The sequence below is a fragment of the Cyprinodon tularosa genome, unplaced genomic scaffold (assembly GCF_016077235.1).
Source record: "Cyprinodon tularosa strain WSP-4 unplaced genomic scaffold, ASM1607723v1 ctg31, whole genome shotgun sequence".
NCBI classification, from domain to species: domain Eukaryota; kingdom Metazoa; phylum Chordata; class Actinopteri; order Cyprinodontiformes; family Cyprinodontidae; genus Cyprinodon; species Cyprinodon tularosa.
In genome coordinates this window covers 3219252-3246390 of record NW_024039019.1, presented here as the reverse complement: position 1 = coordinate 3246390, position 27139 = coordinate 3219252, and the positions used below count along the sequence as shown (strand labels likewise).

The 27139-nt window shown below is 38.1% G+C and overlaps 1 protein-coding gene across 1 annotated transcript in view; it reads right to left on the bottom strand.

Annotated features, from left to right (window-relative positions):
- fgf11b (fibroblast growth factor 11b) overlaps nucleotides 1-27139 on the bottom strand; it is a 46000-nt gene that overhangs the window by 6250 nt on the left and 12611 nt on the right. The window contains exons 2-3 of the mRNA XM_038292284.1: nucleotides 13601-13711; nucleotides 11635-11738 (exon numbers count right to left, since the gene is read on the bottom strand). Coding sequence (XP_038148212.1) covers nucleotides 11635-11738; nucleotides 13601-13711 — 215 coding nt within the window. The remainder of the gene's footprint in view (nucleotides 1-11634; nucleotides 11739-13600; nucleotides 13712-27139) is intronic.

Here is a 27139-nt window from a genome sequence, read left to right as displayed (position 1 = left end):
TTTTTTCTTTTTTGTGACTGGCCAAATCTGAGGAGGCAAAATAAAATCAAGTTAGCAGAACTTGGCCAAAGTCCAGTCAGAGTAACTGATCCCATTCCAGCAGCTATACTCCTCCCTTTCTGTCCTCAGTGTAACGGCTACTGAACCCTGCATAATGTTGACTGGTGATATTAACCAAGAGAGACAGACATACATCTCTCTTATGCTCAATCATGGTCTCGACAGGGTCCTTCCTCTGTCAGGGAGCAAAGCCAATCTGCCAGATTGATTAAGTGAGAGCAGCAGGCCAAAAATGGCTGCGTAGAGAAATTCTCTGCATCGGGGCAACACAAGAAGCCTAAAGGCTCACAGCTTGGCTTAGACAAACTTTAATAAAGAGCCAGAAGGAAGGTGAGATGCTGGTTTCACACCTATCACAGATCACCCCCTCCTCCTTCATAAAGGGAACATCCTTCTTAGGTCCACTCTCCTTTGCTTAAAAAGAACTTAACCCAACAAATGCTACCATTGTCCTCAAATGGCAGAGCTATATTAAGATCCACTGACAGGTTTGATATCTTCTACTGTGCTAACACAGAGGATGGAATCGATAGATGATCCTCTTCATTTATTATTAATCAACCCAGCGCGAGAAAGAGGATTAGGAAGCGCAGGAGCCAGAGGGGAAAGGTAGGAGGAAGGAGAGCAGAAGATCACTCAAAGGGGACTGAGGGGGGTTTTCTGGATAAGGAAGTGGATCAAAGTAAAGGAAGATGTGATTCTATACTAGGACTGAAATTTAAAGGCGTTGGTATAATGCAGTCTAGTCACCAGCACCCCTGGATGTAGAGTTATGCAGATCTTTAAAAAAAGAGTATTCAAACAAAATTCCTTTCATCTTGGAATAGCATCAGTTTTAACTTATCTCTCAGGACATTTTGTTTTAATGCTTTACAATCTGTTCTCTCTGCAGTTTAAGATAAATAGTTCCAAAGCACAGAATGCTGCTACTGTGCTGTGCAGGGACTATCGCCGATTTTCAACACGTTTAAATAGGTTTGTGTTTACAGTCAAACCAGATACATTTCAGACATCTACCGAGCTTCTATAGTTCTAGAGCTTCTTTACTTCATTTAGGTCAATGATAAAGAAAACACTGTCTGCCAATTAATTCATCTAAATGCTATGTTTACTTTAAAAGGTCTTGAGATAAAAATAATAACAAAAAAACTGGGAACTAACGATGAAACAATTAATCGGTTTAGTGTTTACTGCAATAAAAATCAGTTATTAATTACAAAATGATTTCCATCAACAAACATTTCTTTGGTTTACCATGGTCCTGAAGACTTTTAGTGTCTCAAAGATGTAGAAGCAGACAATCAGAGGCCAATTGCAGTAAAGAGGTGAACTTTCAAAGACCTAAAGGCACAAAACATTAGATTTTGTTGTATTTTAGACTTTGGAATTAAACCAGGATTACATTTTGAATATGTTTGGGCCATGACTCTGTGCAGAAGGAAATGGTCACTCCAGACAGAGTGAGATTCACTTTGTTATTCGGTAATGTAAAGTCTTACTGCAAATGAGTAAAGACTGTCTATAACCAAAGCAAACACTTATTTCCCCAACATAATTGTTTGTTGTTGCTGGATCTGTAGGTATTGGTATTTTACGCAAGTTACTGATGTTCACAGGCAGCTTTTCCTACTAATGTAAATTCTGTACAATTCTGAACATAAGCTAAAAAAAAACACAGGTATCTTGAACCCAATTCACTTTCAGGTCCAACCAGAAGTCAGAAACCTTTTAAAGCTACTGTTAAGTAAGCTGACTTTCAACCATATACAGTATAAGCCTCATGGAAAATGTATTTATTATTATAAATTATATTCTTTTTAGTTTATAAATAAATGGTCTATACTTATATAGCACTTTTTCAAGTCAGGAGACTTGACCAGTGCTTTACATTACATTCAGTCATTCAACTATTCACTGATGATGGCAAGCTACATTGTAGCCACAGCTGCCCTGGGGCTCACTAACAGAAGCGAGCTGCCTAAGACCACCATCAGTAGTAATGCAGTTGTAGTGTCTTGCCCAAGGACACAACAACACTGAAAACCAGAGCAGGGGCACAAACCAGCAACCCTCCGATTGCAAGGCAAACTCCTGCACATAACACCACTGTTACCCCAATATAGTACCAATATAGCAAACCATTTCTAGGCACTTCACAGTGGTAGTTCTATCAGACAAAAACAATTACGGTAAAACAATTTCAAAGAACTCTTTGGGGAAGCTTGGTTTGCTGGGCCTTGAAGGGGTCCAAATGAATGTTAATGTTAATCGAATCATCTACATGCATACATTCACTACATGATTCACACATTTGACTTTAAACAAATTGTGTCAATTCTAAGACTATATCTATATACAGATTTAATAGTTTTAAACTTAAATCCATTTTAACTTTGGCTTCATTTAAGCTAAAGCTGACTTTTAATTGCACATTAGCCAATTCAATTCATTTTAGTTTTAGTCAATTAAGTCAATAATACATGTCTTAAATCGTGTACATCTTACACTTTTTTCAATAGGAAAGGGATTCATTTCTTTAAAACTCTGTGAAATATAGAATATGGAATTTGTCTTTGTCCTGTGTGTCTCTGTGTTGCCCTATGATGAACCGGCTCCCTACCCAAGGTGTACTGTCTCTCACTCAGTGACCGCTATTGATTGTCACATCCGACCCTCAATACCCCTCATAAATAAACAAGTTAAGATAATAAAAAAGGAAAGAAGCAATTCCCACTTATCCACCTGCATGATGAGAGAGTACAATATTTACCCCTTCTACTCCATCCTTAGCATTTTTTTCTCATCATGTACACAATTACACCCCTTATAAACTCATATAAAATTCAGGATGAGGGACTCTCTCAAACTCTGCCTGCTTAGATGAAAGTTCCCTAATAGCGTGTTAAAGTTCGCACTATTTACATGGTCAGGAATGAAGAAAAATGTAAAAATAAATAGGGGTTGCTTTGAATGGAGCTTAAACAAAAACATCTGTCTTGAAAGTAATTAAGCCATCGTGTTTTCTGATGTGACCCTCAAGCTATAAATAAACTTCTTTGGGTGCAATTGAAAAAGGAACATCCAGTGTACAGACTAAGAACCCATCAGATGAAAAGAACCTTTTTGTGATGCGGAGTATTGTCCTGACTCTATCCCCTCCTCTGCCCACACACACCACCTCCCTTATCATCCCTTGTGTCTGATTAGATCTATTCTGCTTTAGAAATCTATTCTCTCCGTGCTGCATAATGGTAAGTTTAGTTAACAACAAAGTGCCATTTTAAGGAAAGGTCAAGGCAGACATTCACTAATCTAACAACTTCCTAATTAGTGTGTAATGAACAGCCGTGAATTTTATAGTGGGCCGATGTTCTTGTTCACTTTTATTTCACCATGCACATACCAGCATGAAATAAATGTAAATGCCCCTGAAAAATGCAGGTCTGCTTCCAGAATTCAAAACATGCTTCTGCTTCGTGATATGCAGTTATTTGCAGTCCCCTGTGCAGACAGCAGGGGTCACAGGCTTTCTGTGTGTGTTGACTGTCCCGTCAGCCCCTCAAGTAATCTGTGAGCTGCTGGGAAAATCTTCCCAGCTGCATCAAGATGTTGTGCGTCTACTGCGACGACCTCTTCGCACGACGTTTCACGTAAATCTTTATTGAGTACAATCCCCTGTTATGCAGACAAAGACTGTATTGACAGAGAAACCATCAGAAAGGCATGTTTATGATGTTGCTTTTGAGCCAGATGTAGATGCACAGTGACATGCTACGTTACATAAGTCAGAGGGGCTGAGATGTGCTTATTATGAGCTCCTTGCAGTGTATAAGACTGGAGTTAATGCTTTCTACACATGTTTTCTCTGTCCCTCTGCAAAACAAATGATTCTGTCAAGGCATGAACAGAAATGATGATTATGTGCAGAGGCATGTTATTGCTCTGGAGACTGATGAATGAATCACTTATTGATACAGTTCTGTTCAGAGCTCATAGTAACTGATGTTATTGCAAACCAAAAACACTTTGACAATGAAGTTTCTCAAACTTGAAGGAATCTGTCTGTTTTTGGATAATTAGTTATTTTGAATCTGCGCAAATTGAATTAATCACTTTTCGATATAGCCCAAAGTGATTCTAAAGCTAATATAAGAAAGACTGTATATGCTATAGATACTAATTTGATTTCTATTGTTACTCTGGTCACTAACTGGCATCTGCATTTTTATTATTCATATTCTAACTTTTTAGTTATATAAAACTAAAAAAGCGAAAAAACGAAATTCTTTGAAAATCAAACAATTTTTTCTTTTAATGCTTTCAAAACTCTTCACCCTTATCTTCAGCAATATAAGAACATGTTTTGATATTTTCTTATTTCTCAGAGCATAATTAAAGCAAGTTGTTTTTTCCCCTCTTGATATTACTTTTTTCAGATATACATCCTTCAAGGATGAGTTGTGAGGGTGAAAGCTTTAGAAACAAATCAACCAGACTCATCAATACAAAAAACTCAGGATATTCTCTACAGCATCATACTTTATATAATTCATCCAGGAAGCGAAGTGTGTATTTCCAACAAAACATGTCACAAAAAACTTGAAAATATGAATGAATAAGGCATCCTCATTAGACCTCTTAATATCCTCAACTGATCACCAGTACTGGTAAAACGATCTTCACCTGATTCTCTCAATACATTTTACCAGTAGGGCAGATAAATTCAATAATTAACATAAACTCTATTATCTAACCCAGCCTGCCACTCTTTTTTCAATGTGCATGTGACATTGAAGAGGTATTCACATCGAGATAACCTTTTGATGTTCTAAGTCTACATCATCTCCAGGCAACGCTCATTTATTGCTGTGGCTCTGCAGCCAGGTAGCTTTTTAGCTACTAAGAAAACATTTGGCAAGATAATGAACTCATTTCTCTTTAAGTCCTTGGAGCTCTCTCTTCCCTTTTTTTTTTTTTTTTTTTAACTTTTTTTAACTTTATTGGTATACATCGAAGAAGTATATTTTACTTTTTTATTGACAAAATTCAGGTGATACACCTCAATTCCTTTGAATGTTAACTTAATTACATGGTACGACGGAAAACCTATACAAGGAACATTAGAACTCTGAAGTCATCTTTTAGTTGTTGACAGGATGGGTGGCCATTTTTGGAATAAGTCCTCAACAGCATGATTAAAGGCTCAAGTGCAATGTTAAAGCTGAACCAAAGTAACGAATCAGCAAATAAAGGATATTATTAATAACAGGAAACTTCTGGGAAGAATAAAATATATTCTAGAAAAATACTCGTACTGATCTTCCTTATGTCTGGGACCACCAGGTCGCAGCTTTATCAGTCTTGGCAAGGTATTCTCTTGGTCCCCTCTCCCCAACAACCGTAAGTGTTCCAAGGCCAGCTGAAAACATATTCCCTCAGGCATGTATTTGGCCGTGGTCTGGGCCTCCTCCAATTTGATCTACCAAGAACAGGGTTCGGCAACCCAAGCTGCTCAAAGAGCCATATTGGACCAAAACAACAAACAAACAAAAAAAAAAAAATACTGCCTGGAGCCGAAAAAAAGTCTTCTATAAGCCTTGTATGGCAATACAGGCTCTAAGTGTATTAGCCCGCTATACAAATTAAATGTTTAGCCTGGAGTAAATGCCACATAGTAGCATGAGGTGAGGGAGGAGCAGTGAACACTCTCACCTCGTGGAAATCACTGCACGCCGCTTCACCATGCGGTTTAGGTTTTGTTGCATTGATGAATGCAGAACATGTCTCTGTTGGGAGGAGTTGGTTGAGTCATGAGGAACCAAGCAGGACTTGACTTCCATCCCCCAAATCCCATATCCTCTGTCACCAGCCTTCAATGGTGTTACTTTTATTTTGAGAATTTTTTGGGGAAAAATGGAAGCGTATCAGAGCATTACCTGTTCGATCCGTGGACGGTTTTCCATGCTTGCAACAAAACTAGCAGCAGTAGTGGAGTTTGGAGATGCAATCCACCTCTCAAAACTATCCTTGCTCTTTTCTAATTTATCCAGAAGTTCTGCAATTGCATGTTTTCTCTCACTGCAATCTTGGTGATCGTCTGCATATTTAGCATATCTTCCCTGGAAATGCATTTCAAAATGACTTTCATTTTTTGACAACCTCTCATTACAAAAAAGAAATGCAGGCAATGATTGGAAAACATAATGAAGGTTTGTTTGACTTGCACAACGAGTTAAATAAACATACCAAAAAAATAAATTTTCATACATTGTTTAAAAAGGTCCAGGGAGCCGCAAGGGGGGCGTGTTTATGCTGTAGAACTTGGCAGGAGTAAACCAACAGATCCACAACATTCGCCAAAAGCAAGGAGGAAATTTGCCTGTCCTCATAGCAGACCAGCTCTGGCCCCAGTCCCCTATCGGGGAACATCGTAAACTCAGACTCCATGTCCCCAGCCTCCACTTGAATCTGAGAGCAGCTCTCCCGGAGTTGGGAGTTTAAAATATCCCTGGCAGTGGGCTCCCCAGCAGACACTTTTTGTCCTGCATCCACCTGTTCCAGCATATTCAAGTCGTTATCAGGTGGTGGTCAGTAGACAACTTGGTCCCCCTATTCACCAAAGTAAACAAAGATATGATGGAAGAGGTCGGATGCTACGACTATATTAATCATCAACCTTGGGCCTAGGGTGTCCTGGTGACTAATGCACCGATAGACATCTTAGCGTTTGAACATGGCGTTCATTATGGACAAGCCATGACTTGCAAAGAAATCCAATCAAGAAATACTACTTGGGTACATAACTGGGCGTCCGTTCCTTCAGATCATACGTCTCATGGTGCCACTGTTGTTTTCCACATCGTCTGTGAAATCCCCTAGCAGAATGTTGGAATCACTGAAGGTGAAAGGATACAAGTACTGAGGTAAATGCCAACATGAGACAGCTAAAAGGGAGGGACAAGCTGGCGTCCCCAGCCCTCCTCCTCTCCCTGTTGGACACTCCAAAGAATAAGAGAGTCCTGCCTCTCTTAAGACGCTGGGTTCCAGAACCTAGGCTATGCCTCGAGGTCTGCCTGATTATATGACAGTACAGCTCCAGGTCCTGTACAAGCTCAGGCTCTTGCCCCCATAACAAGGTGACATCCCACATCCCAAGAGCCAGTTTAAGCATCTGTAGATGAAGTCACAGAGGCCTCCACATCCCTCCTCTTCATTCCCCCTGTATGTAGAATGTCTTACTTTGACATTTTAAAGTTAGCATATTCAACAAAAACTAACAACCAAACTACAGCCATTAATAATTTTCTATAATACAATTAAAAAGGAATAATACAGAAATAATGCTCTTTTTAGAATATTTCTTTTTAATGTTTGGTCGGGGGGGGGGGGGGGGGGGGGTTGCCAGCATTCATCTAGTGTTATTTTAAATGAATCAAGATAAAGATTAAGGTATTTCATGTAAATTTGTAAAAATTAATGTTGTGCATACAATGACCCTGAACTGGTTTTGGCACCTATTACTTTTATTCCTACAGTAGTCCCTGCCTGGCCACCCTATAACAAATTTCTGGCACTACAATTGACCAAGGGCATTTAGGCTCTGACAACATAGCTTATGGGATCATCCAAGCACTGAAACTGTTATGTTTTTTTTTCGTTTTCAGTTATTTTATTTATTTTGTTTTAGTTACTCTGATTTGTTGATCTTTGCTTGTTTCCTTTCCCCCTGGCTTCCTTCTAGTTAGTTCCACTCACACCTGCTCCATATTCAGGTCATTAGTCCATTCTTTGTTCTGTTCCCCTTATATACAACAGCTCTGCAACTCTGCAGTCACTCAGTGTTTCCTTGTTGTTGTTAGTTGCTTCCTCGTCTCTGCCTCCCCACATTAGTTTTCCCTGATGTTTTTTTGGTACTTTGCATTTTCATGTTTTGCATTTTTGGATGTCTGCCTCAGTTAACCTATTAAATCAACAAGAACTCATCTCTGCTTCACTCATATCTGCTTTTCGGTCCTCAAGCAACTTCACCCCGATTGCTGACAGAAACCCCTCCACCATGTTAAGGTTGCGCTTCGAGAAGGGGCTAGAAATACTTAACTGAAAAAAAGGGCTGAACGTACATGGCTGAAGATAGAGAAGATGATGACTGCAAACAAAACAAACAGATGAAAGTTGCTCAAAATTTAGGAAATTACTTATACTGTAAGAACTGAGTAGACATTCTTTAAAGATCATAGGTGCCAAGAAAAATATCTGGAGCTTAAGAAAAACAAAAACAAAATAGCTCTCATTTTTTCCTAATTAGATTCTGAAGGTTCAGATAACTCAGCATGTCTGGGATGGAAATTAATGTTGAGGAACTAATGATATATTACTAAGTCATAAACCAATGAATAATACAGTCCTTCATTAAGCACATCTTATGACTGCAAGGATTTCCTCATCAGTTTCCTTTTAACTTGGAGTTTCTGATCTTGCATGTCTCTGTTATTGTGTCAACTCAGTTCTTCATGGATTTCACACTTTTTGAACTTCTCAAATTCTTATTCAGAGTTTTTCACGACTGCTTTAGGCTATCTGATAATACTGTGCATGTGAACACATCTAACAGATGCAGTCTCTGAGCACCTGCTCATCTTCACCTTTAGTTAATACTAGGGGTGTAAATCACATCCATCATGGCGATTCGATTCAGTATCGATTTCCTGACCCAACGATTCGATTATTTTCGATACTCAAGAATACACCATGATTCGATTCGATTCGATTCAATTAATCGATTAATCGGTTATTTTTTTTTTATTATTATTATTATTTTTACACCTTACAGGCTAAACAAAGTTTCAAGTTTGAAATAAATCAATGAAAGCTGTAATATCATTATGCATTTTCTTTAGAAACAACAGCAAATAACAGAAGTAGAAAAGTTGCATAAAAAAATACTGCAAAAATACTGCACAATATCAGTGTAATGAGTTCAATGCAATACCTCGGCTCCAGAGAAACTGTCCAACATATTTTTTTAGAATGTAATAAATATACTCAGGAAAGAGAGATGTTGCTTAGAGAGTTAGACAGGAATAAAAATAAACTACATATAAGGGAATTGTTTCAAAGGTCATCTGGGGATGTAGTTTTTGGTAGTATTTTTAATTTTCTAAGAAGAACGGGTATTTTAGGAAGAATATAATAGTTTGTCTGGTCCATACTCCATTCTGGAAGGTGGCGGTAATGCACCTATAAGTTGTTTGCCAACCGCCATTAAAAAAAAGAAGAAGAAGAAGGCTCCAGAGTGTTGCGTCACCGCCCCCTCCACAGACGCTCCGCTGCTCCTCTCCCAGATTGTAGCTGACCGCAAACAGTGCACCAGACAGGAGGCCGGCTTGTTTTGTTTTTATGACAGAAATTGCGGAAAACAACTCGTGAAGTTTGACCCGCTAGAAGAGCGAGGTGCGCGAGACCGCTGGGACCCTTTTTCCAGCTGAATCTCCGCTCTTTTTGCCCTCATGTCCCTTCGTCCTCGGACTAAACTCGTCCCCACTTCCTCACCCCCTCGGCCGTATCTAGACCCACAGTGTGTAGCTCAGACCACGCTTCAATACTGAGCATAATTTAAAAATGTCTGTGTGAAGCTTGCTGCAACAAACTGCTCTAAGAGTATAACCAGGAAGCGCGGTAGGAGGGCAAAATAGGTTTAGCGGCACCGCAGCACGGGAGGAAGAATTACGCCCAGGAGCAAATGGATAAAAATAGACCGGAGGGAAAAAAAACATGAATCGATTATCTTGCGGACGTGTCGATGCATCGGATCGTCGGCTTTTGGATCGATGCATCGATACAAAACGATTATTATTTACACCCCTAGTTAATACCCCTTCTTATTTTCTCCTATACACACGGTGTCCTAGTATATTAAGCCTAATGGGGAGGATAAAGAGTTGGACACTAGGGGAGGGAGGCTGAGATTTATGACAAGTCAACAATTAATTTTCTCTGCTGTAAGATGGACCAGTGAGCAATAGGCTCAACGAAAAAAAAAAAAACTGGCGTAATTAATCATAATTATAAGAAAATACACCATTGAAAATATGCCATAGGGATGTAAAAGGAAAAAATATGAGTACAAAGGGAAAACTATGGAGACATCTTTATAGCTTTAATCATTTTTCCCAAACTGCATGTCTTCATCACCAAAACCATGGAAAACTAGAAAAGCACTTTGAGGGAGCAGACCTCTGCTAAGTAACGCATTTTCCCCCAAATTGTGACTTATACCTATAGCTAAACTCGCATATGGTCTGGATCATTACCAAATTCAAAATAATTGTTCCTTGGCATGCAGTACACATCTTTTAAAAAGAGTAAGTTTTCAACAAACTGATCCTGCTAACAGACTAACAACGTTCCCTTTTTTCCAGTGAAATACCTTCAGACTTTTTCAGTCTGATCCTGAGGCTGTCAATAGTCCCTGCGGCCACCCTCTGGTTTCGTGAAGAACTGCTTGTTCCGCAAAACAATCCTATCTACTAGGAATATTTAGTGCTATCTATCTCTCTCTAACAACGTTAGAGAAACATGAAAAATAAATCCAGTATCCAGATTCTGTTCTGGATCATCAGCAAAATTTTATGGATTTTAATGTTTTTTCAATAAAATCCATGCATAGCTTTTAAAGTTCTCCTGTACACTGGCAGACACACAATTTATCCTAAAAACAAAGCCTCTTTGGTGGAGGTAAAAATAAGGCCGCATAAAGTGAATCTACAAAAAAAGAAAAAAACAATGTTCTTCCACACCTAAAATATAAATTAATGAGTGTTGTTACAAGATCGGATATCACATGTATTAAAGGTCACTAGAAGATTCGGTTTACCTCCTTATTTATTCTGAGGAAATCCCTTTTCTTGTCATCTCACAGGAACAAGACACTACAGCCTATCCATGCTAAGCAGCTCTACAGGAGATAAGGGGAAATGGCCATAATTCACTATTCACTGTACCTCAAACACACAGAAATACCTTCACCTACTGAAAGGGTGTTTTTGTTCATGACAGGTTTAATGGTGTAGTTTATGGGGAATAAAATATACTAGAATAAGACAGTTAAACTTGTGAAGATATTCTGCTCAGCTCAGCTGCTTCATTTTTGTTTTTTGTTTTGAACAGTAATGCATTATCTGACATGTTTGATATTATCATTCACTGGTTTTTATGGCTTTTGACTGAGTAACGTTATGCGGCTGCCTCATGGACACCCACAGCATAAAAGCTATTGGCATTGAAAGTGTTTAGGTTCTTTTTATATCCATCTCTTTCAACATCTGTGATCTATCAAGCAGTGAACAATGCACATTACTGTCTTTTTTGTTAGGGAAAAATGTTTTCATTGCTGTTAAAGTGTAGGAGTCACTACAATGTTGTTATGGCTTCCTTAATGTTTTAAAGGAATCAAGATATAAGTATGAAAACAAATTCAAAACAACCTGTTTATGGCTCTTATTGACATAAGATCACACTTAGGAATCCTTTTTGGCAGTGGTGTTTTTTGCCATGAAATGTATAGATTCTGCTTACCGAGGTATAGAGGTATCCTTCGCTGTTCATGGCGAGGTATAACCCTGTTTTTGTCCCCTGAATTGCCACAATCCGCAGTCCCACCGGAATTAAGTTGAACTGTGCTAAATTGGAGAATAAAGTATGAAACAGAGAAAGAGAATGCCAAAAAGACATAACAGAAAGTCAGAGGAATAACAGAGGATTTTGGATTCAAACTGGAATATTGTGTAGGAACACATTCTGTGTCTCCACTCTTTGCCACATTTCTCATAAGCCTGAAGGCTGTGACCTCTCAGAGTTCATGTTTATGGAAACAATACACTATGTCACCTTCATTGGGATTTTCACAGCCTCTAAACCTGGAACAACAACAAAAATAGCAGCAACTAAAAATACAGCAAACAGAAATCCTTGACACTTACACTGGCTGTATTTGAATGCATATTTATTTCAAAAATATAGAATAGCGGAAATAAAAAAGTATTTCCTCTTAAGAAATTTATGGTTTTCTATTTTTTTCATCAAACCTTTTTTATGTTTTAGATCCTTTTAATATAATACACAATGATAATCACATTGAATAAAAGCACAGTTGATCAAATATCGTTTAATTTGTTCAATTAAACAAAATTATCCAAGCCACCCCTGCTTGGAAAAGTAAGTGGCATTCAAACCTCAAACAACCAGTTATACCACCTTCAGTGATAGTGATTTAGAGATCTGATAAAGTAAAAGTAAAGTGTTTGACATAATGATCATTGTTAGATAATGAGGGAAACGTAGGCAGGCTTTTGCACTATAGGACACCATCCCAACTTTGAAGTATGAGGGTGGCAGCATCTATATGGGTTTATTTTTCTGCAACAGGAACAAGTACAGTCCATGAAAAAGATGGCATCATGAGGATAAAATATTTGTTAAATAAGCAACTTTTCAAGACATCAAAAGGGGTGTTATTGCTGGAAGACATGTTTTCCAGATTTTTATTGTCATTACACTGTCACAAGTGCAGAGCAATGAAATTTACCTCTGCATTTAACCCATCCCCTTGGGGAGTGGTGGGCTGCCATTGTGCTGCGCCCGGGAAGCAGTGTGGGGTTAAGGGTCTTTGCTCAGGAACCCAGAGTGGCAGTCTGTGGGGGTGGGGCTCAAACTCAGAACCTCAGGATTTCAAGCTCCATGCCCTAACCACTAGACCGCCACTCCTGGGTTGTTGGTAGGATATAGGTCTTCCACAGGGTGTGTATGTGTGTGTGTGTGTGTGTGTGTGTATATATTATATATATATATATATATTTTTTTTTTTACTCATTATTTTTGGCACTTAGCAAAAGTTTTTCTTATTTAGTGTAGCTGAACTAAAACAATTGTCAGAGAGAGAAATAGAATATATGTTTTTATATAGTGAATGTTTAAGTATAAGTCCCAGAGGTCAGGAATTGGATAAAAGCCATCCTGACAAGAGATAAATTCTGCACAGTTTTTGATCTGTAAAACACATTTTCTTCAGAAAAGTTCAGGATCACTGCTTGCTTAATCTTGGCAGTGACAATGCCACTGCCTTTTATTTTTAGTAGCATTCAGAAAAAGAAATTCAAAGCGAATGAGATGCACTGTCTGTGATCCATGCATTTTAGAGAAAGGTAACAGTCATTTACCAACATTTGACAGCTACTTTAGCAAGATGTTACATTCAAAGACAAAAATAACTGTATTTATTTAAGCACATTTGTCAGTCTAGCTTTGAAAATTCAAAGTTTTTCCAAAGCTCTTTAGCCTCGAGGTCCCTATTGCACAACCAGACAGCTGCTGTAGCTATGTTTGGTTTGATGCACACAGTGAAGCAGACTCTGAGTGAGAGCATGAATTGTTCTATTCTTCAATTATATAGTTATAAAGACAATTACCCACATTTTTGTGCTATGTTTACATTTAGTTATCAAAACTGGTGCAAACAACAAAACTACGTTGAAAGCATACTTACAAAATGCACTGCTTTCATCCTTTGTACTACCCAAGGTGCCATCAGGCTGCATCTGCAGGTAGAATCCATGTTGACTGTACAGACGAGTTACAATACCTTTCAGTTGAGGCTCTGCAAAGGAACAAAAGAAAGCAACACATCAGGCAGATGCTGCAGCCATATGTTGACAGAAAATAAACATTTACAAAGTAATTAAAACTGCAATAAATAAAACTGGTAATGGCTTGAATGTCTGCTTGATTAAAAGATTGTTATAGTTTGATTTTACATTGTGAAGTAACAATCACAGCTTTTTAGATTATTTGGTAGACTATCAGCTTCATATACAACAGGTTTGTTCTGCTGATTGCAGTGAATCCAAAGAAATACACTCACAATGCAAAATGCAGTGAATCTATATTCAGATCTCAGGATATGCTGTTCCTAAGGTAAAAAACAAAAATGATTTGGCCTAAGAATGTTTGACAACACCTTGTGCATGAAGTTCCTACCATCTCTTTCAAATTCAGGAACAAGCTGAAGTATCCAGCAAGCAATTATAGACACATAGTTAAGCAATCTCACTCTCTTATTTAGATCGGGATCATTCAAGACAGGTAAGTTGAGATAAGAGCCTTGGGATCGAAGATCATCATCTAAATGTATTTTCTAAAGCAGATACTCCAAAAATTGACCTCTCCTCCTGTTACACACACCTTTCCGAAGTAAGGATCTGTAGTTACTCATATGGAGTTTGGTATTAAACTCAAATATCTATTGTACATTCGAACATGCACTTTTATAAAAGAAACCTTTGTCCTGAACAGAGAAATATTGACCATGGTCCAGTTGGACACATGGTCTTGAGCACCAGGGGTGCTCAAGTCCAGTCCTCAAGAGCTACTATCCCGCAACTTTTTGAGGCACCTCATTTTTAACACACCTGAATCAAATCAGTGGCTCTGCTGGGCCAAATGAGAAATCAGGTGTATTAAAGAAGAGATGCATCTAAAAGTTACAGAATGGTAGCTCTTGAGGACTGGACTTGAGTGCCCCTGCTGTAAGCGATTTATTAAAGGGTTATGATAATAATATGGTGGAGCCTAAGTTTTTTTTTTAAAGCACTCTTTAAGTAGCAATGCTTTCAGTCAGATACACATATAATATATCCCACGATCGAGGTAGCAGTGTCTGTATGTATGTGTGTGTGGGTGTGGGGGGGGACTATGTGTATACAAGTGTGCTTCTTGGTTTCGAGCTAAGCGTAGGTTGGTAAAAAGAGACTGTCCTGGGTAAAACCTGTCGTCCTGAGTTCTTGTGGCCCTTTGAAGGAGGCGGTTTCATTAGGCATTGGAATTGAAGCTGGTAATGTGAAAAGTGTATGTCTTTACAATCAAAAAAGTATTGCATAAGCTCTATTTGGATGAAAAACAGATGAGAAGAAGATGTTGTAGGAGAAGATTGCTTAAGTTAATGCATAAGTTTATATATACAGTATGGCATGCTGTTTTGATATTTTTTAAAAGCACTCTTGTCTCTGTTGTTCCATTTGTAGAACACTAAAATAGGATTATTCCTGGTCAAAATCACATTCCAAGTCATAAATATATTAATAGATTTCCTAATATCAAACAAATGGACACACAGACAGCAAGACACAGACAGATGGACATATGTGGACTAACTACAAAAAAACAAAATTTTGACTATAAAAGTTTTCTGTTTTTGTTGTCAATATCTGAGATTTAGCTAGTTGTTATCATATCTATTCTAAATCAGTCATGCAGCTAAAACGTCGCCCTAGCCATATGCAGGTTCATTAAAATAAACGTTTTAGGCTTAGACATTTACTTATAGATTGTCAGCACTGGAAGTAAATAGAGAACCAGTTGCGTCCTCTTATTACCACCATCCACAGGACAAAAAGGGTAGTGCAGTTTCTCTTTGGCTGAATGTCCTGGCTAATTGGAACGACTGCTGATGTATTACCTGGGGAAAACAAATCCTATGATTTAAATTCTGGGGTTTTCAAATGAAAATAGTCTTTTCATTGAATTCTCCATGAATTCTATCATATTTTAGATGATGCTTGGGTAAAATATAAAACCATATCTAAAAAGGCATGAATTAATAAAAAAAAAAAAAAACACTTCACGCAGGGACTTGTGTGTTTAATGTAGCTTGCGTAATAAACTGAGCAGATCAGTGGAGATAAACAACATCATCATCTGCAAGCTATGAAGAATCCTGTAGGATTTCTGACAAATCTCAGCCATTTATTTAGTCTTGTAACCAAAATGATAAGTCATTGCAACTTCAGCTTTGACAAGAAAATGAAAACAATGAGAGGCTGTTTAGCTTAGATTGTAAGCTTAGATTGTTGTTACATTGTTAATTGCAGTGAGTCATCCAGGAGTTTACCTTCAATTAGACTCCTCCATGCCCTCACACACACACTCCCAGGAGAAATACCTACAGGGCGCAGCTCAATCTACCAGTCTTCTTTGGACTAGCGCAGGGGGGCTAAGAGTGGCAGGGGAGGAAATGATGAGATCTGTAGCACTATTTCTCAGAGGAACTGTGCCATGGTTGAAACATCAGTGAAAGTGTGACCTACTCTCATTGTTGTGAACACCTACAGCTCCCCTCATTCTCTTTCTTTTAAAAGTGCATGTCAAATAAATGTCAGTAATCTCTCACTTCCCTGGTCATGTTGTTTTTCTTCAACCCATATCATTTGAATTATGTTCCTTGTCGTCTCACCTAATAACACAATACATCATCCAATTAGAGCACAGCAGCCGTTCATTACTTGTCCCCACAGAGTCAAGAAAAAGAGATAAGAAATTGAGGCAGAAAGAGGAATGGTAGGTTCGGGGTGGAGAGAGGGGAGCAGAAGGGGCAGATAAAGAGTTCTTACTGTCATTAAGAGTGGTTGCTTCAGGTACTCAGATATAATAGATTAAACATTGGAAATTAAATCGACTGCTAATCAAGCCTTCCGTGCATAACTTTAAGGGTAAAACAAGTGTTTCTCCAGACAGGATAGCTCCTCTATCTTTGCATGAGAGACAATATGGGGGACAGTAAAAAAATCCCAGGAATGTTCTAGCAAGGGTTCTCAGTCTATAAAATAAAAACAATTATTCAAAACAACAAATAACTGGATTTAGATTGATTAGTGTAGTGTAAGACGCCTTCGACATACTAGCAACCTGTTCAGGATGTACCCCCCTGGAAAGGCACCAGCCCCACCACAACCCTGATGGATAAGAAGATTTCAGAGGGATGCCTGGGGGCTTTCCTACTGGACCTGTTGCCACTGTTACCTAATTTGAGATAAGCAAAAGACAATGAATGGTTGGTTGGTTGGTTCATTGGTTGGATGGATGGATGGATGGATGGATGGATGGATGGATGGATGGATGGATGGATGGATGGATGGATGGATGGATGGATGGATGGATGGATGGAGTAAGTAAGGGGCTCTGTTCTTTGTCAAAAAGCTTCTTTAGTTTAGAACTGGTGAGGACTGAAGACATCCCTTGAGTCCTTCAAGGGAAAACGACCAAGCCACTGGTTCAGTTGCATTGATGACACAAAAACAAACACAATAACGCCCCCGTTTACTTTACATCTAAGAAAGTCGGAATTATGCATCCAGAAAGCCCCACGCCACCAAATTGAAACCAAGCAATGTCTCCATCAATCTATTACTCCTTAAAACTAGACATAAATCTTATCAAACCACAAAGTGCAACTCTAACCCAGAACGCAAAGGTAGCAGAGACTCCCAGACTTCCCTTATCCAAGACTCCTCTTACAGCATTCTCTGGGGAAAATCCAAGCCATTCTAGGGCAAATCAAGAGATATAAACCCCGTTTATACTACCCTTAAAAAACTGAGCTGAGACCGGTCCTAGCTCAGTAACTGAGATAACTTGTCGTGTGTGAACGGAAACAACCTGAACTGAACCGAGATAGACATAACCGGACCGCGCTAACTGCAGACCAGTTCCCGAGGTGGGTTCGGCTCGGTTTTTTCCTGGCTCGGTTCTCTGATAACAAGAGCGCATGAGCAGAACACGTCATCGCCGACTGGCTGAACATGCCGATTCACACTCCATTCCAGTAGTTGGCGGTAATGCCCCACTGGAAGTTGCTTGCCAACAAACACAAAACAGAAGAAGAAGAACAAGTATAAACAACAGAGATCTTCTCCACGCAACATTTTCAATAATGGCTTCAAAAGAGCGTGGTGCGACCTGGGATGACGCAGAGACTGAGGCCGTTATTGCTATATGGGCAGAGGACGCTATCCAGGCGATGTTGGAGGGCGCGAAACACAACCACAAAGTGTTTAAAAAGATTTCGGACGAAATGACGGTAAAGGGATACGACCGAGACCCGAAGCAGTGCCGAGAAAAGATAAAAAAAACTTCGAACACATTATAAGAAGATTGTCGACCACAATAACAAGTCGGGGAGAGGAAGAAAAACGTGGAAGTTCTACGGTGCCATGGATGAAGTGCTGGGCCTCCGTGCATCGTCGAGACCTCCAGTACTTATAGAGACCTCTTCTCTAAACCCTGCAGCAACAAGTATGTTACCGAAAATCATTCGTTTTTTATTCTGTTGATCTACTAATCTACTAAGAAATGTCTTTAGCTGCACTTTTTCATTCATTTTTTTGTTTCCATTTTAGTGGACGATGATGCAACATCGGACCACGAGGAGCATGAGTACAGCACGCATGATGGTATGTAGGCTCTACAGCAGCATGTCCACATTTATGCTTCAACAACCTTTGTTTACAATATCAGTGTTAAAATTACAAATCTGCTGCAATTAAAAAATGTGTTCAATTTAATCTTTATATCTTTCTCTATCAAATTGAAATCTTTGTTTACCCTAAGTAGGCTCTACAGCAGCATGTCCACATTTATGCTTCAACAACCTTTGTTTACAGTATCAGTGTTATCAGTGTTAGTCCTCCAGCACGGCTCCTCTTGGTGAGGCTGGAACATCTCAGGAGGTACAGTAGCTACAACAGATGTCTGAGCCACATCAGCTAACACTTTTTGATTGAAAGTGTTTGAAGTGGCTCTACACCACGCATATCTCAGATGGACTACAGTAGCTCCTCACCTTATCTCTAGGGAAGTGCCCAGCCACCCTTAGGAGAACGGTGCCTTTTGCCTCAGCTATCTATTCAACTCAACAGACTTGCGGAGTGTCCACATTATGGCGGTTGTTGCACCAATCCATCTCCCTCTGCATTCTGCCCTCACTACTAACCAGAACATATATAATATTATATATATATATATATATATATATATATATATATATATATATATATATATATATATATATATATATATATATATATATATATATATATATATATATATATACATATATATATATATATATATATATATATATATATATATATATATATGTATATAAAACAATAAATGTATAGCTAGTAGAAAAATTATTTTTTTAATTAAAATCAAAAATGTGTAATATCTACATTAATCAACCATATTTTACTTAGATTATTATTAATAACATTTTGTGAAACCATATGCCCTCAGAGGTCACCTCATTAGTAAACACTGCTCACCCATGTGTAATTTCATCTGAGTATAATTCCAACCTTTCTGTGAAGGCCTTTAGAGGTTTGTAAGAGAACATTAGAGAACAAAAAGCATCATTAAGACCAATGAACACAGTAGGCAGGTCAAGGATAAAGCTGTGAAAAGTTTTAATATGGGGTTAGAATATACAACAACAGCTAAAGCTTTGAATATTTATCTTCTGAAAATGATGACAAGTTGAACAGTATAACAGCTTGTGTACATTTTTAGTAATGCAAAAATTTTTAGCCATATCCCCTTCCTGCCTCCGGGAAACATGTTTCTACAGACTGTTAAATGTTGAAGCAGAATCTTTTTGAATCTTAGTGGTTTGTGTCCAACCGAGTAGAAATTATACAATTTATTCAGCAAGTCAACTTTTCTCTCCATTATGCACGCTTAAGGAGCAAACTGTCAGATAGTGACACACTCTGGCAGCAGTTGATCCCTGCCGGAATTAGCAAATACATAATGTTGTTTGCATGAGCAAAACCCCTCTGTTTGCATCATAAGGGTCCTTGGAGTGTGCTACAAAGATGAAAACAGAAATGGTAATGAAGATGATTTGTCAAAGGTTATATGTGGTGGTTTTGGTGTTTGGCAGCTTTTCAGAAACAAATGAAGGTTCCATTAGTTCAGAAAGACTTTCATTGTTTCTTAGCATGCTACTTTTTAATAGAATGTTTTTTTTTTTAGATGCTTTGAAATGTATTTGTGAATGTTACTGTTAAGCACCTTGGCCCCCCTTTTCAAATGATTAAAATTAATTCAAAGGTATTTGGAGGACGTTTCATTTTCTAGGTGGATCATCAGAATAATTGGTCCTCCTAATGGTCAATCATTCTGGTGATAGGTTTATGTAAGGCCGTCCTACGTGCTCATCCCCATTTTCCCTTAGAGTGAGTCTGACATAGTGGAAAAATTGTGAAAAATTGCTTGTATGAGTGATGAAAACAGCTTTTTTAAACAGGGCATGCACAAGGAGAAATGAGCTTGTGCATGCTCTTGCACATGCTTAATAGGTGTTCCCTCTCGGGAGCAGGTATTGGGTTGTGCATGAGCATTTAATTTTTTAAATGGGGAGTGTGGGTCTTTTCAAAAAAATCGTGAAAATCCTCCACTTTACCTTTAATGAATGTTTAAAATGTTTGCATTTAGTTAAAGAATGCAAACATTTTTTATACATGTTGTAAATGTTGTGTACTACAAGAGGCAAAGGAGTGGTGAGAAGGGACCTATACAAAATTTGTGTTGCTTTCAAAATTGCCTGTGTTTATCTGATTTTTATCAAAGCACCAAAAATACCTGCAATAATGAAGACTTTACTACATAATACCAGTTTTCTGCAACTCCAAATTTTCTATGTAGCCCATCCCTATCTGACTTTGTAATTTGTAGGTTACAATTCTAAAAGACAGGTAATTTAATGTGATATATAATGCTGTTAATATATCAGTGTCAGGAATACAGTTTGTGTGGTCTGTTTTTTTGTGTTTGCCTCTACCTCCACCACCAGTTGGCGCCCTGTCCTCGTTGGTCCTCCCTGCACACCTGCGGGTCGTTGGATCATTATCTGGAGGAATACTTAAGCAGTGGACATTTCACAACCTCAACGTCAGAGTGTTTGCCAGTTTTGGGTACTCTAGCCAAGCTGAGTTTAGCTGAGTTCTAACTGAGTCTTTGTTTCACTGAGCCTAACCTTGTTTTTGTCTTTGCCTTTTCGGCAGGAAGTCATCCTGCAAGCTGGATTTTTGGCCTTCTTCCCCTGGAAGAATTGTTTGAGTCTCACACTGAGCAGGGGATTAACCTCCACAAGTTCTGTTTAAGTTCTCCTGGATTTCCGAGTGACAGTCCTCTCATACTCCTCTGGGTCTACCTGTACGCTCTCCAACAAGTCCCCCCTTTACTAGGTCAACCCACACAGAATGGATTCGAAGCGAGAGAAGAACCCTCTCAAACGTGAGTCCCTCACTAGAATTATCCTTACGGCATCCAAGATTCCCTCAGTACCTGAACTCACCTCTTTGAACTTCCCTCCTCCCTTCCAGTTCCCGTTCACCAGCCCTCTGAGTATCAGACCCAACCCCTCAACCCTAACCACTGTTAAAGTGAGAAGGATTTGTCCCCTTCAAAGTAAAGGCTGTAACGCCCCGGGGCCTCCTCACACGGTTCTTTTCCTGGGAGCAAGTTATTTACTACTCTTAACTCAAACTCGTTAAAACCATATAAAAAAGGACTATAAAAACAGGAATAAAAAAGTAACAGAGTTTATTCTAGATCAGGTCGTTACAGGACAGAGAAAAATGCTTTGAGCTATGCACAGCTGTGGTCTCAAAAATCACGTCCGCAAGCGTCCGGCAAAGTTTGAGCCCCGATGAAGGTCATCCCCTGCTTCTTATACCTTGTGAGTCTATGTGTTGCATCAGGTGGATGCTTAGCTGTCCGTATCAGAAACTGACACGCCATCAATGCCCTGGCCTGTATACAGCTGGCGTCTATGCCTCAGGGTTACAGATAGCCATCCTCTATCTGACCGGCTCCAAGATGTGCCCATATTCTGTGTACTCTTAAAGACACGAAGGCTGTCTTGATTAGATGACCTCCGTACACACCGTGACATCCACAATGTGAAGGAAGGCCTTCTGATCTGTCTAATCTAACTAACAAACTAACAGTGCACATGATGTATAAATAATAAAACCTAACACCACAATAAACCCGTTCAAATGTTTGCCTTGCTTTCTCTGCATTTTGGGTCAGATCCTTAAATAAATCATGACAACAGTTATATAATACTTCAAGTCATTGGAATTCATAATTTTATTTTCAAATATTATATTTTTTCTTATATTTGATGATGCATTTGTAGCATCTGAAACTTTTTTCCTCGACAGCTTTAGGTAATTTAGACCAGTAAGAAGAAATAGTGCTCCATTCAATAGAGACATATTTAAAATCAGATTGATTGGTTAAATTATGGGAAATACAATACAGGTTTTTGCAAAGGACATATGAAGACAAAAATAGAATTGCATGTTGTGGGATATGGGTAGGGTGGCTGAGGGGTGCAAATGCCCTACAAATACATAAATGCTTAGCAAATACCAAAACTACTGCAAAGACAAAAATAAGGCTTAACAAAACCAAGAAAATACAAACACATCCAGAACTTAGATATACACACAAAGAGCATAGATATTAAATACTGTATGTTGCAATCACAGGAAACAGATAAACAAAATGGGGAGAGTTGCAAGCACAAAACCTGTTATGTAATTTTATTATTTTCTCTTTTACACAGATATATATATAAAATCACTAAACAGCTTTGCATTGACTAATCATCATTAATTTTACCAATCTGAGCATAAAGAGCATTTTCTGTCAGGCAACATACAGTTCCTATTGCTTTTTCAGAAAATTGATTGTTCTCCTTTTTTTAAAAATCCCTGTTAAATGTTCCTCATATTCACATCTACATGCACTGACTTCATTCCTTTTATAGTGGTTACAACATCGATCCCTGTAGGTTTTAATATGACTCCACTGGTTAAATTAATTTCTCAAATACTATGCCATTGACATATTTAACCAATGCTAATGTTCAACAAATCACTCTTGATATACAAAAACTGAATGAAGTGTTGTGATAGAAATAATATGGTGTGTCCCAATAACATGATGGCAAGGAAAGATGCATATGTAACGCAAGTGCTTACACTATTATATTAAAGAGACTGCTTAGATAGGAAAATGTTTAACCTCTTACACTCTCAGGGGGTATAAATAAATTTCTGCCTGACAAAAACACACAAAAGTAAATCACTTATAGCCTCACAGCTATTAGATTTAAGAAGAAACTTTTGGTACCTCTGTAAAGGTAACATGTCATAGAATGGTTTTCTGGTGTCAGCACCATTGTAGCTTTGACCCTGCCTGAAATATTAGGGACAAAATACAAAATATTTTGCATTTTTTGAACCTCGCCAAAATTTTCTTTGAAATAAACATTGCAAAACACTACCAAAATATTATTTATAGCACAAAAAAGTAGTACAGACTTTTAAATCTAAATGTTGTGTAAAAATATACCAAATTTGGACTCAATCAGATGAATCATATTTATTTTAGAATGGTATTAGTGAGAAATTTCTTAGGCGGAGGGGCCATTTTGGCACATTTATCCAAAAATGTCACCAAACTGTGTCAAATGTGTTTTTTACATCAATACTGGGGGTTTGTTAAAATTACGAGGTCACGTAGTAGCTGGACCCACCGGTGGGTCCGTAGGGTTCTAGTACAGCATCAATACATTAGTCATGATTAAAAATACAAATTTACTCCCTTTTCCCTTATGAATGAAAGATAATGTTTTCTTTTTTATGTCTTAATTTTTCCTATTGCAATCCGTTTTGAAATTAAATATTCTCTTCAAGATTAAGGGTGCATGGTTTGTATTTATGGTGATAATCTCATAATTCTGTCCAGAGTTTGGAGATGTGGAGCAATCAACTCATCTCCAAGGATGCATCCAAAAGTCCTCAGCCCTAAATCTGCTAGTGAAGATTCTCAGTTATCCAGGTCATAGTACAATAACTGGTGGTTTTAAGCATGAGGACCAGAATGTTCACATTTTCGAGAAAGAAGACAGGTAGATTGAAAGGGGTTCAAAGGAAGCCATTTATGTTGAGTGAGTGTTAGAAATATTTTATCTATACTCCGTTTGTGTTTGATGGGTTGTGTTCTAATGAACTATTATGATGTATAATGTGTGATTCATCTTTTATTAACTCTTGCTTAAGATTGTTTCAGATAAAGGTCATGCAACGGACGGGTTGTGAAGGAGGCCTGAACATCCTCTATCACATGTTTCTTCTAAACATGTGTTCTTGGAACAATTCAATTGTAAAACAACCTCATGCTTTGTTTTAACATATGTGCTGAGGTTTAAAGTAAGATCCTTTTGTTTCCCCTTTCTCTTTAGTTAAACCTCAGCTGATGTAATTAGGGACATCCCCTTTTCTTCAATAAATAGCAAGGAGAAAGCTGAAGACTGCAGAGTGGGTTGGAGATTTGTAAACTCTGCAGTCTCCTTCCTATTCTCCTCGCAAGTAACTAAATGAATTGTCTCTGTGCTTTCTTTCTTTCCCTGTATGTATGTATGATGTTTTAGGTGCTTAAACCTGACAGTGAGAAAAGCCAACCTTAAAAAGAGGGGGTAGACATAGGTTTCAGCTCTAAAAAACCTACAACGTCCAACTGGTCTCCAACTTGTCCATAATGACTGATGGAAGAGACAACTTGTATTTCCTGCTCCTCTCTCTTCTATTGGCAAAAATACAGAATTCAAGACCAGAGTAAAAACAAAAAAAAAAACATTTAAAAAAGAAGCTAATTCACAAACGGAGGAACTAAAGTTCTTCCAAAAAAGAAGAGAATAAAGGCCGGGGCACACGGGTTGTGTACGACATTATTAAAATATAGATATCTGAAATTCCAATTTAACTAGTAATACTGTATATCAACAGTTGATACCTGTAATTATATTTCTTCAAGTCGAAATATATTTTTGACGTCAATACTTGGATTTCTAGATATCTAGAATGTTATATTCATTTTGGATATGTGAAATAGTAATTTTGACCAGCAGTAACTCTATTATGGACATCTGAGTTCATCCTCGTCAGTTTTAGATAGGAAGAATGTTATTCTAAATGCATTTGAGACATCTGGATTAGATATTCAGTTAAGCTAATAAATGTCAAAAGGGCCACTTAAAATGTGTTAAGATTTCAAGGTATCTGAAAGTTTATTCTTACCAGTACAATTATATTTTTTTGCATCATTAAATTTAATTTTTGCTGGCAAAGCTGTAATTTAGGATTTCTATATGTACAGTTCTGACTGGTAGGAATTTATTTTTGACCAGGAAGAATCTTATTTTAGAGATCAACAAATGGAAAAATAGAGAGGACAGTGCTTCTAATAAATGTCAAAACAGCATGCCATAATTCTCTAGAGACGTGAGAAGGCAGTATAAGGACTTTAGAACTGGGTTGATGCAGCCTGGCAAGCCAAACTGACTTACTTCATGTAGCAGGTAAGACTGATTACAAAGCAGGCACAAACTGAGTCAGCAGAAACAGTTAAGAACCAATCAAATAACTACAGATGTATTGCAAAAATGTTTTAATTCAGCTCAAGACATTTTTTGTTCACCTATCCTTTAATTTGGATTCATAGTCATTGGGTTACATAAGCTTTGTGTCATCTACATATCTACAAACTCCCCCTAACTTGATTTAGGGAGAGCACGTTAATCAGAGGCGGCTGGCCAATAGAGGGTGCTGAGGCGCTGCCCCACCCATCCAATGACCCTGATTAAGACATAAAATATGTATATATATTTTTTATAACTTAATTTTAAATTAACATTAAAATTTTTCAAAATATATTGATATGTATTTTTTAGATGTACAAGATACATATTTAATCCTTGATGACTAGTAAAGCGTCATTCCATTTTTAGTCCGATTAGTGATGTATTTCTGCCCTAGGGTGAAAAATTCTTTGCCCATTGACTCTCGTTAAAAGTTGTACATCCGCAGTAGCTCCTCTGCAATACAAAGGTATAGGAGAGCTCAGGGCGCTGGAGAGCTGCGCCCTGAGATCACAGGAAGTGTATTTGCTCACCATGTCCCGCCACAGTGCAGACGTTTTGCGGGTGATTGACAGGTCAAGTCGTAGGAGTAAGAAATGTCCTTTTGCAGGACCTTGTTTAGCAGGCTAACAGCATATAGCGAGGCTAACACTTTAACCTGCTTTCCCTGCCTCCTTTTTCAAACATCGGGATCTGGTACCAGCATGGATAGAGACAGGTAGGACTGATTCAAGGCACCTTTTAGAAAAGGCAAATAAGACCGAACAATCTGGGATTCACATAAAAAATATTATAATATAGTGTACTTTTTCTAAATGTTTGTTAATTTGAAGAGTTGCTCTTAAATAGACACATTCTCAGAAATTTTTTATCCATCCATTTTCTGACACGCTTAGTCCCAAGTGGGGATTAAGGGTAGCGAGGGGTGCTGGTGCCTATCTCCAGCTGTCTACGGGCGAGAGGCGGGGTACACCCTGGACAGGTCACCAGTCCATTGCAGCAGAACGTTTTTAAATATTAAAAAAATATAAAGCTGACTAACAGCTTCTCCATTATTAAACTGGTGGATTATTTTTTTTAGGTCTGTGAAACAATTTCTGAACATACAAAACACAAATTATGTTCACAAAGCCTCAGCAGGGCAAGATTTATGTACAAAAGTAAACTTGTAGATGAAATTATGTTTTTTTTTAGTGTTTTTATAATGATTTATAATGATTTTTGTTGTTGGCATTCATATAAATATACTAGTGTGATAACTTAGTGTACGTTTAACTGGTTTTTGGTATACGTCTATTTTGAATTTATAAACCCCCCTTGAAAAAACTCCACCAGCTGCCACTGATGTTAATACTAAATAGGTCAGGACCTAAGATGGATCGAGGAAGGCCACATGTGATTTCTATAGTCTTTGATGTAAACCGTCCTTGTCCTTGAAGTAAATTTAAAACCAGTAAAGTGCCGTATCAGAGAAGCCAAACCAGTTTCTAGGCACTCTAATAACATGTCAACGAGTGATCAATAGTGTTGAATGCCACACCAAGGTCCAATAATACCACCACAGTAGTTCTTCCATAGTCTCCATTCATATGGATGTAACTGAACAACTTGGTAAGGACAGTATCAGAACCAAAAATCTTGAATGAAAGACATCAAACAGCTGGCTATTGCTGAGAAGGTGTTCAACTGCTGAAACATAGGTAATACTCAACAATGAGTTATGGAATCTAAATCAAAATCAAGGAAATCACATTG